The sequence below is a fragment of the Condylura cristata genome, unplaced genomic scaffold, assembly GCF_000260355.1.
Source record: "Condylura cristata isolate star-nosed mole 26May11 unplaced genomic scaffold, ConCri1.0 scaffold00021, whole genome shotgun sequence".
NCBI classification, from domain to species: domain Eukaryota; kingdom Metazoa; phylum Chordata; class Mammalia; order Eulipotyphla; family Talpidae; genus Condylura; species Condylura cristata.
Window position 1 is genome coordinate 26,093,891 of NW_004567122.1, and position 11,297 is coordinate 26,105,187.

At 45.8% G+C, this 11,297-nt stretch overlaps 1 protein-coding gene across 5 annotated transcripts in view; it reads right to left on the reverse strand.

Annotated features, from left to right (window-relative positions):
- Positions 1-11,297, reverse strand: part of LOC101631133 (core histone macro-H2A.1) — a 77,886-nt gene that overhangs the window by 16,758 nt on the left and 49,831 nt on the right. For all 5 annotated transcript variants that reach the window (XM_012727860.1, XM_004686739.2, XM_012727859.1 and 2 more), the window contains exon 5: positions 5,221-5,331. In XM_012727860.1, the coding sequence (XP_012583314.1) occupies positions 5,221-5,331 (111 nt within the window). The remainder of the gene's footprint in view (positions 1-5,220; positions 5,332-11,297) is intronic.

The window sequence follows — 11,297 nt, forward strand, 5'->3', positions numbered from 1 at the left end:
TTGAAAGTCTTCCCCCCCACAACAACAAAAAAGTCCCCCACTCTGAAGGAGCAGGAACTTATTGGGGGAAGAAGAAAAACACACCACCTGGTATGGGATGGGTGAGTATACTCATAAGACAATCTATGAGATTCCTTTTTTGTTTAAAAACTACAGATATCTAAATTTTTTAAATCCACACACTTTTTTCCAATGACACAGATGGATCTGTTTCAGAGATGCATTATTGGAAAATCAGCTATTTCCAGACTCTGATCCAAACTTCCAGAAAACCCCAGGAGCCTGCCTGCCTCTGGGAGAGAACCGGCGCCGTGCAGGCTTGGCCTCACTGGGCAGCCTGTCAGGCTCTGCTGCAGGGAGTGTGGGGCAGACGCCCCGCCTGCTCGCTCGGCCTCCGCCTGGCCTTCCCTTCTGACCACAGGCAGCCCCCTGGGAGGCAGACTCCTCACGGAGCCGCGACAGCTAGAATTGAGCTCATCAGGGGCTGTTTCACGGACCCACCTCTGAGGACGGGCTGGGCTGGAAGAGTGGCTTCCCAGTTCCACTCTGCTGAGCGCTGGTCTCAGTGGGGTCCTCAGAGGAGCCGAGTCAAGCAGCAATTGTGCTGCTATTAAATACATAGAGTATATGTATTTACAAAAAGTCCTCTTGACTACGAAGTTTTTATTCTGTTTTCTGGCGGGGAGGGGGGCTGTATGTTTAGGACTATGGGGTGGGGACACAACAAATGCTTAAGGTATTTTGGAAAGACAACTGAGTGACCAGCTTGGCTCAGACAGGCTGTGCCTGGGGGTGGAGCCAGCAGTGAGTGAGATGGTGAGTGGCTGCCCAAGGCAGAAGAAACCCAATGGCATGTATGCAACTGGGCCATGTTGTGTGCATGTCTGAAATGATGCCACTGTCCAGTAAACACACAGGAATAGACCTTCAGGATACCCAGCCCTAGGAGGTCTGGTAGCCTAGCCCAGGTCTCGTCAGACAGGTCCAGGAGCTTTTCAGTCAGGCAGACGTGTGGCTGTCCCTAGTTAGCTCCTAACTGTCCCAGCACAGACAGTTGTGGGCCACAGAAAACAGATTTTGGGGGAGCTGAAAATCCCCAAATTTAGGTGATTTTTTGGGATGCAAAAGAATGATTAATGATCTCAGTACTTACATAAGGTAAGTACTTCTATGTCTCTTCCTTAGGAAGGGTGAAAATTTAAGGGTTAAACCACATAGAATGGGGGAAAAAGTATCTGTAGAGCATGACCCAAGGCTAGAGTGCAGAAGGGGGTCCTGCTTGATATGGCCCTGGGAGTAAACTACAGCCAGGGTCCTTTCAAATCGCTTCCCCCATGGGGCCTGATAATCCTCAGCCTGCTTGGCTTGAGGAGACACTCCCCAACTCTCCCTCCAGTGGTTACACCCGCCCCTGCTACCCTTTGTTGTCTGGTCAGGGTTTGAGCTAGAGAATAAACTCCTTAAAGGGACCCAGGTGGGCTGCCTCCTCCTCTGTCTTGTCCACCCCAAGTGGAGGATTAGGCCGCCAACATGCCTAAAATGGTGCCCAGGTTTCTGCTGGCATGTAGAGCTGGAACTGAGCACCAAACATCCTGAGCTGAGGCTGAGATGAACTGAGCCTCCCTTAAAGCAGGGCTAACAGAGGTGCAGGGCTGAGGCACGCAGCTTCAGCCTGGCTCAGACCCGCAGTGGCATGGAGCCCACCTGGCCTTCCTGCAAGGCAGGCTGGCAGCCACCTCTTAGGGCGGGTCAGGAGGCAGCCTGCCAGAGACAGGGAGGCTGCCGGCGCTGCGAGCTACTGGACAGACCTCCAGGCTTCCCTGGCATGACCTACTTGGCTGCAGGAAATTGTACAAGGCTTTTTTGTTTGTATGTATAGTATAATCATAAATTCACTTTTAGTAAAGAAAAGTGATTATTAAATATTATTTGAGCATGCTAAATTCAGCCTATAATTGTCAACTTTTGGTATCTTATTTCCTAAAAGACAAGGAAGGAAGAAGAGTTGCTGATCTCTCTTCCTTGTTTGAGTTACATAAAATGCAATTCTTGTCCAATCCTCAAAGTCCACCTCAGCTACGGAGGATGGCAAGGGGACGTCTTTCATAAATCTGTTGTTCAACTCCTCGTGGAGAACCACGTTGTCCCTGTGGCCATGCTACAGGGGCAGGCCACTCCTGCCCTTGCCTCTGGGTGAAGAGAAGGGTTTGCCCTATCTGCTGTGCTACCAGTCAGCACATGTCCTGGCCCAAAGTCCTCGGAGGCCCAAGCTTATGGTGACCCTGGCTGGTTTCAGGCTGGAATATGGTGCACAGCCACGAGGACACGGGTGGGCTCTGCTGAGGCTCAGGAGCTGAGTCCCTCTTCTCGGCCTCATCCATTTCCTCAAGTGCCACTGTCAGTCACTGAGTAGGAAGTGATGGCCTTTCCCTCCCTGCTGTTCTCCCAGCCCCTGGGGGAGGCGTAGGATCAGGGGAGAAACCCATAGTTTTGATGGCTGGGGAGGCACACCCATCCCTCCTTGCACCATCTTCCTGCTGCTTCAGAAAATACTGAGCCTCCAAGGAAAATGAAATTGTTTCCTCCCACTGAGCAAGGTTTATGGAAATGCTATTGGAAATCAAGCCAAGGGATTTTTAAATCTCTGAAAAGAAGCCTTGAATCGCCATTGAACCACAAAACAAAAACATTTAGGTGACTGCAATTCACAGCACTGTTTTCTTTTGGAAAACAACTCAACCACGTGTGTGAAGGTTGGGTAAAATCACACAGTAATGAGAGCAATTACTCTTGGGACTTCGTTATGTGAAATACATCATCAACAACGATTAGGTCCCAGGCTGCTAAGCCCTGGCGGCTGCTCCTGTGAGTAGCTTAGCAACCATGCTGCTCCGGGCTGGCCAGCACAGTATCACCTTTCCCCAGCCCAGCTAGCTGGCAATATTCAGGCACTCGGTTTCATCATCACAGATGGAGAAACAGGTCCTGAGAACAGAGGGTACCTCACTGTCATCATTTAAAAGTACCCATTTAGAAACATTTCCTAAAATCTAAGTCAAAATTAAAGTCGGTAATGAAAACATTTGAAAATGTGCTTTGTGTAAAAATCGTCAAGTGTCAGTTTTGAGTCCTGTCTCTTAGGCACTCTCTACCATGACCTGCCCTGCCAGTAACAGCCAATCGAGAGCCGAAAGTAAGGCTCACGATACTGTTCCCTATTGTAAGCACTCACCCTCCCTGCACAGCGGGGGTGTGGGGCGCCAGAGGGGAGGGTGACTGGCACCTGGGTTTCCTACGCTGGTGGTCAGGCTGACTTTATCCTGCTTCAGTGGTAAACCTACATTTGGGAAGATGCCATTTATGCTGCTAAAGGAGGTCTGCAGGGCTTGAACTGAGGCTGCTTGGTCCAGGATGTGAGTCTTGGCTCAGGAAGCTGCACTGTGGGGCCAGTGAAGAGGAAGCAAGTGGTGGGCAGGTCTCTACACACCACCCCTGCGCATACAGCTCACCATTCCACACTGGGTTCTAGTCAACCAGTCATTTCAGATTATCCCTCCAAGAATTAAGAAACCAAACAGGCACATCGGTTTCACTGCCAAGCATACTTCTTCCACTTTCCTCTAGTTCTTGATACTAGGTGATGCGTCTGTAAATCGTTACAGAATGTCAGTATTCCTCTATAATCTTTTGGACTTCCCTTCTTCAGCCCTGAGTGGGATAGTCAGTTCTAACTGGATTTGTACCTCTGGGTATGTGTGCTCCTATGGGGCCTGGGCCTGAGATACCCAAAATGGAGAAGATTTTGTTTGGTTGCCAAGTGCTCAGCCTCACAGAAGAGCTAGAAAGATGTCTGCAGCCTTCGCCACATCTTTTCTGGGGACCCCAAGCAGAAGAACCCAGACATTGATCCAAAGATCTAGAAGGGCATCTGCATTTGTGCAAATATTTGTGTGGGTAAGTGGCTTTTTGGGAAATGGCTGTGAGGCACTGAGACTGTGATTGGCTGCATGTGGCCAGCAGGACTCAGCAGGAACACACGGGAGAGACCATAGTCAGGAGAGAGGGAGAGGGTGACCCAGGGACCGAACTGCTCTACCTGCCAAATGGGCTCCCAGACCTGGCTGACTGCATTAGGGATCCAAAGGGCACAACACAGGTCTAAGTAGCAAGGGATTTTCACACTTGAGTTGAAACAAAAGCAAGTTGGACGACAGGTCGATGACTTCTTCATGTGCTACCCAAAGGGCGTGACAGGTATGGAAGCAGACCCAGTGGCTGCCTTCACTGCTGCACTGAAATTTTTAAAATCAATTTAAAATATTTTAAGCAAAAACTTTCAAAGCCCCAGACCTTAAGATGACAGTTAGTGCGGCTTAATTTTTCCTTTGAAAAATGCATACAAAATACAGATAATGGTTATAAAATATAAACTGTAATGGTTACTTTCTGGAACACCACAGGAATTGCAATCATGAAAGCCTGAGTGCAATTAGTGACAGGGAGAGGGGTGGGGAAGGAGGAGCACTCAAGGACAGGAGCAGGGGGACTGTGTCACTGAGAGGCAAAACGAAATCGACAGGGTTTAAAAATGATGCAGCTTCAGAACCAAGTCGTGGCACACTAAGCACAATTTACAAAGCAGATCAAATAGCATCTAGCAATGTATTTAATGATTTTTGTAATTCCCTTTCTCTCCACCCCTTTTTTGGCGTTCATAGAGAAATATTAACGCTCACTCTCAGGTCTTAAAAGCCTTTGCATCATTTTTATTTTCAACAAAAGCGAACATCTTTTACAAAACCACGGCGTCCTGGCAAAGCTGCATCACTGGGGCTGCTGAAAACATACGCCCTCTGTTAAAGCGAACCAATGACTGGCTTCGGCAGTCATCAGGGGCTCAGTGCACCACAAGTACCTCTACCAACAACCCAGTGTCCCCAGAACAAGCGGCTGCCTGCTCGTGCTTCCTGTTCCAGGACCAGGTTTGACTTCCAGTGGTTTGTCTCCACCCATGCCGGGATGCTCCTGAACACACCCCGCCCCGCCCCCAGGAGCCTTGTCCCTGGTCTTCACCTCTGTCTCCTCTTCCTAGCTGTCCCTCCCTCCACCCGCAGCCACCGGCCAGAGCGGCTCCTGGAACCCCAGGCCCTCCTTCCCACAGAAGACACTTGTCCGCCCAGGGCCCGAGAGTGAGCACGGCCAGGCCGCGCGTGCGCCTACCTTCTGGCCGAGGAAGAGGCTCTTGGTGGAGAGGACCGTGAAGCCGTCGGCAGGCGTGCCCTCGGTCGTGCTGTCGGCGCTGGCCGCCTTGCTGACTTCTCCCTGCTTCTTCTTGCACAAACACAACAGTTGGTGTCAGGCTCACACACAGGCAGAAACTACACAATTCTGCACATTGCTAACGGAATACTCAGAGAATAGAGTAAATTCAATCACAGCCCATGTTCAGCATTTCTCAAAGTGGGAGCTGCAGGCTTATTTGGAAGTCTGAGAGTGCTGTGAAGAATACTGCATTGCATTTTGCTTGTTTTATAATAAAAAATACTTCAAGCTACTACCTTATAGTAACAACTTCAACAGACACAGTAAAAATGTCTTTTAATTCAAGGCCTTCACTTTCTAGTTGGTTATACGTTATTCAAATTTGAGGGGGTGGAACCAAACTATCCAAGGTCATTGGCTCTCAAAGAGTGGAAATGTGGACCAAAGGCACCTCCAGCCCTTAGAGAAATGTTCACAGGGCTGACTGTTGAGTCCACCTGCCCCCCCCTGGAAATTCCCTCCCCTGTAGTGAGCACATGTTCCAGCCTCTTGCCAGCACCAGAGTGAACTGTGTGACCTTGGGGCTCCCAAGAGGCCTCCACGGGGGATGTTGCACAAATAGGTTTCACTACATTTATTTCCAGCTCCTCAAGTTCTTAGTGTACTGTTTCCTAAAACCAGTCTGCCCTGGAATGACCGTCACAGCCGTGGCCAGTGTCCACGCAGGCACCCGCAGGCCCCTCCTGCTCCCCCACTTCCTGGAGCCTACGAGCACAGCTCACCACCCTGCTGGCAGGCTGCCTGTTTCCCAGTCTTGTCCATATCATAGGTGAGAATGAAATTTTGTATTAGAAGTGGGTGTTCTGGCTTGTTTGGGGGGGTTTTCTGCATTCATATATTGCAGAGCGAAAATAGTGGGAACGATGGTAATTTTAGTTGAGAGACTTCAACTTTTCCCTTAGCCTAAAGATTATCAAAATCTAGATTTAAGTTCATTAACATATTAACATTTTTCACTTACACTGAAAAATAATGTTTAATTTCGCTGACTGCTGTAACAATAGGACTATATTGGCATTCAGGTTTATGACTAGCCTTGAGCATTTCTTATAAACTAAAAGAGCTATGCCTGCATCTCCAAAGGTTTCCATCCAAATGATAAAGACAAAAAACATTCTGTCAAGAAATATGGCATTAGCAAAGATATATTACCATTATCACTATTTTGGTAACTGGAGGCTATCAGATTTAACAAGCAAAAGAGAAACAATAATTACATGGTAAGTCCCAATAATGCCGGTTTTGATACTTTCCAGGAAGCAAGAAAAAGAAAGGCTGGATGACAAACTCCTTCACAAGTCAGATGTTTCTAATTCTGTGCTTTCAACAAAACTGAAGAAATAACAAATTGAGTTAAGAGTCAATAGATCATTGGGAGCAGAATGTCCAGGCGTAGTGAACAGTGATGATGTCCCAGTGCTGCTTTCTTAGCTGTGATGAATGTTTGAGACTTTGCAAGGTGTTTACAACAGGGAAACTGGGTGAGGGATACTGAGGAACTCTCTGTACTCATTGTCTTCGTAACTGCTGTAAATCAAAACGATTCTAAAATAAAACATTTATTGAGACAAACTGATGACAGATTATTATGTAGTTGTGGGCATATAACTCAAAGTATTCTAAGGATTGAGCAATGTTGCTATAACAAAATCCTTTCCATTTCCACTTAATTACTTTTCTAAACTACATATAAAGATACAGTTCAAAGAAATTTTACTTCTTAATAGTAAAATTTATTATTAATGTGATAATCTATTCAACCCTGTAGAATACATAACATTTAGTGCTTTTATAATCACAAGAAGTTTTGCAAAATAAATTTAAATTTACATACACCATTTTCTATGGAGATTAATAAAATATTACAAGCATAAAAATGTATCACACAGAATAAAGTATTATGGGGTAAGTGGAAGGAAAATAAAGGCTTGTGAGGAAAATAATGTAAATTTTCTGTTAAGCAAGAGCCTGTGGGCCCTCCATGGTGGCACAGCAGGTTAAAGCACATTACTGAGAAGCTAAAGCCACTTCAGCATGAGTTTGATCCCTGCCCTGGAGGTGACCCATATGGTGTGGGCAGACCTCTCCTGACCCACCTGCTGCTTCCCTCAGCAATGTATTTCGTTGATCTGCCTGTTCTGCTCCCCACTCTGTCTCTGGTGAATCCTCTCACCACCCCTGCACCTCTGGCCTGTACCCCAGCTCTGTATGCACAAATAAAAAAACCTAAAAAAAAAAAAAAAAAAAAGAACCTGTTGGGTCAGAGGCAAGATGTTGAACTAGGAAGCGCCTGAATTAACTTCTCAGGGATACACCAACATATGGAGTAATTTCCCTAAAAAAAGAATTATCCGCTGAACAGCTGAACATCTCCATAAAAATAAAGAATAAAGGGTAACATCAAAATAAGTAGGACAGCAGAGGGAGGGGGGTTCACAGAGAACCCAACCCAGCATGGTGATCCACAACCGGGAGGGCCATCACAAGGAGTGAGCACCTACTTGAGGAGCAAGGGGTTGGTTCCCACATCAGACACCCCAACTATTGGAACCATCACTAAAGAGACAGGACTTTAAATGTATGAATTTGAAATCCAATGGGGACATGCATACATGGTAACCCTGGGGCTCTGGAGCATGTGGGTTCTTCTGATAGAACCCACACACAGAGTCACCACCCTACGACAGTGTAGAGCAGGAGTACCAGGGGTCAGTTGCAACACCTTCCAGGGAGGAAATGCTGGCAGGTGCCACTGTTTTCTTTACACTTCTGTCTACCTTGCTGGTGAGGACAGGTGTGTGGGTAGACATCGAGGCAGTATTCCCCTGCTCAACTGCTTAGTGTGATAGGAATAAATGGCTGCTAAGTCTGCAGATGCAAACGCTCAAAGTCATCAGTGGGGCCCAACACCTTCACTCACCCTCCAGTTGCCTTGCTGACACCTGCATACGCCACAGCCTGCTAGCTCACAGCATAGCTAAGACCTCAGGTGTAGGCCCCTTAACTGCCTGACCCTGGTATGGTAGGGGAGGAGGGTGGCGGGACTTAGGTTCCTGGGTCCTACCAGACTATAACAACTGGAGTGGAAGGTCTTAGAGACTGTCACCCCTTGGGCACAGCCAACTGATAGAGACACACCCCCAGTTTTGTGGTGAGGGGGAAATAAAACATGTTTGCCTGTTCTGTACCTTCAGCTTCATGGACAGACTTCAGGTTTTCATACAATTAGAGATTAGGGAGGTGTTCTCAAGGGATATAGAGAGGGAGACCCGAACTGTGTACTTAATCTTGGCCTTGCAGCAGCCTGCCAGTACCTTCCAAGAAGGAATTTATTATTTGGAACCCTGATTTTTTCAACTGTCACCCAGGAGTCACCTCCAGATCATTTGTTGTGGAGACCAGCAGGTTGAATGACAGAGGCCCTATTGGACTGTATATATTTGCAAACTTTGAAAAAGGCTGTCCAGTTTCAAACAGCCAGAAACTAGGTGTTGACAGAGGTCCATTCCTCTGGATCACAGGCAGGTACTGGCACAGCCTCAAGAACTGGGGCCTATCAAAGTCAAATCAAGCTGCTTAGACAATCACAAAGTTTCGAAACACAACCAAAAGCAAAGGCAGTGTTAAAAGATAAAGTTCAGGCCCTCCCTGGTGGCACAGTGAGGTAAAGCACAGCACTAAGAAGCTAAAGCCACTTCAGCATGAGTTCAATCCCCGCCCCAGAGGTGACCCACATGGTGCAGCAGGCCTCTCCTGACCCGCCCGCTGCTCCCCTCAGCAGTGTACTTCATCAGTTGGCCTGTTCTGCTCCCCACTCTGTCTCTGGTGAATCCTCTCACTGCCCCTGCACCTCTGGCCTGTATCCTGGTTCTGTATGTATAAATAAATAAATCTTAAAAAAAAGAAAAAAAGATAAGGTTCATCTCCTATACAGGACCACTCCAAGACTGAGAAAGGTAACTGTTTTGACTTAGAAATAAATATAGAAATTGAAGCAAAATGAGGAAAAACAGGAACATGCTCCAAATGAAACAAGATAAAATCTCAGAAAGGAGGTAGAATACCTAATCTCCCATCTCCATGAACGAGAAAAATAAAATGTCAGCAAAAGAAAATGCCAATAAAAATAATGCCAGACAAGAACACTTTACCCTGCAGAGATCTCTTTCTATAATAAAGGAGGAAATGCTTGTTCTCTAACAAAATACTTGAGAATTAGCTACAACTAAACTCCCACTCCAAATAGTATTAGAAGGACCTTTAAGATCCCAACAAAGGAATGAGCACAAAGAAATTAAACAGAACCACAAAATAACAGAATGACAGCAATAGACCTCACATATCAATAATCACCCCAAACATTAATGAACTAAATTCACCAATAAAAGAAAGTAGCTGGTTGGACTAGAAGACTGAACCCCACTTCTGCTGCCTCCAGGAAAACCAAGTTCCAGAGAGAAACTTTCCAGACTGAAAGTTAAAGGTTAGAAAACATTTCTACTAGCAAATGGCCCCCAAAAGAAGGCAGGGGCAGCCATACTTCTATCGGGTAAAACGATTTCCAGCTAAGAAAAAGGTGACAAGAGAGAGGGATGGAATCTATATAATGATCAAGAGGACACCAGGAAGAGACAAACCCATCAATATAGCCACCAAAGGAAGGAGCGCCAAAGTACATAAGACAGTCACCACCATCTCTGAAAACTGACACTGGAGAAAATATGAATGTGGTGGGAGGCCAATGGGCAGATGAACAAAACAAAAAATAAACAAGGATACAATGGCCCATCACTTGGACCTGACATTTAAAGAACCCCCTGAAAAGCCAAATACACATTTTTTCCTAATACACATGGATCATTTTCCAGGATCAACCACAGACTGGTTCTCAAGACAAACATCAGCACATACATGCAGATCAAAATCATACCAAGTATCTTCTCTGACCATAAAGTTATCAAACTAAAAATCAACTACAAAAAGAAAGCATGGTGATCCCCCATTACATGCAAACTGAACGTTACATGGACTTATACTACGGCTGAAATATCACTGAGTTAATGATGAAATCAAAGGAATAAGAAAAAATACCTTAAGATGAATGATAATGAGGACACAGCCTTCAAGAACATACAGGACAAAGCAAAGGCAAGCATTACTGAGAGAAAAGTAGATAGAGATATAGGTCCACATCAAGAAATAAGAACCCAAATAAACTTCATCTCCCATCTCAAGGAACCAGAAAAATAAACTAAAAGCCACCAGAAGGCAACAAAATTAAAGCAGAAATAAATGAAGAGAAATTTTAAAACATAGTCCAAAAGAGCAATGAAATCAAAAGCTGATTCTCTGAAAAACAGACAAACCTCTGGCCTGGCATACAGAGAGGAAAAAAACTCGAACAAAATCATAAATGATAGAGGAGAAATTACAACAGACACAGTAGAAATCCAGAGGATAATTAGAAATGACTATAGATGTCGGAGACCAGCTCCAACTTTTGAGGTGCCTGGAGGCAACACAGGCAGGACCCTAAGATGGGAAGGCGTCGGCGTGCAGAGATTCCAAGAGGGGGAGAGGGAGTGAGGAAGACACCGGAGTCGGAGTTAGGTGCAAATCTTCCTCCTCATCTTTTTGCAGGTCTTTATTTATACTGTTTAGCAAGATTTAGTTACAATAATGCCTCAGGTAAGTTAATAAGAAATCGACATAAAAGTTTTAAAGGAAGAGGGGAACAATGCATCTTCTTCCTGCTACTTTATGGCACACTATACTATACATCTTTGTGATAACTTTCATGTATACTGATGTTTAACTGTGACTTTAAAGGATCAAGGTCTGGGAAAGGATGAGCTGTTAGCAAAGGATTTAAGAGTCCTAGGGAAGGAATAAATTGTGTTAGCATAGTCGTCAGTGATAGCCTAAAGAGAAGCTAATGGCTAATTTAAGGTTAGCAAGGAGTAGCTAGTGTTTGT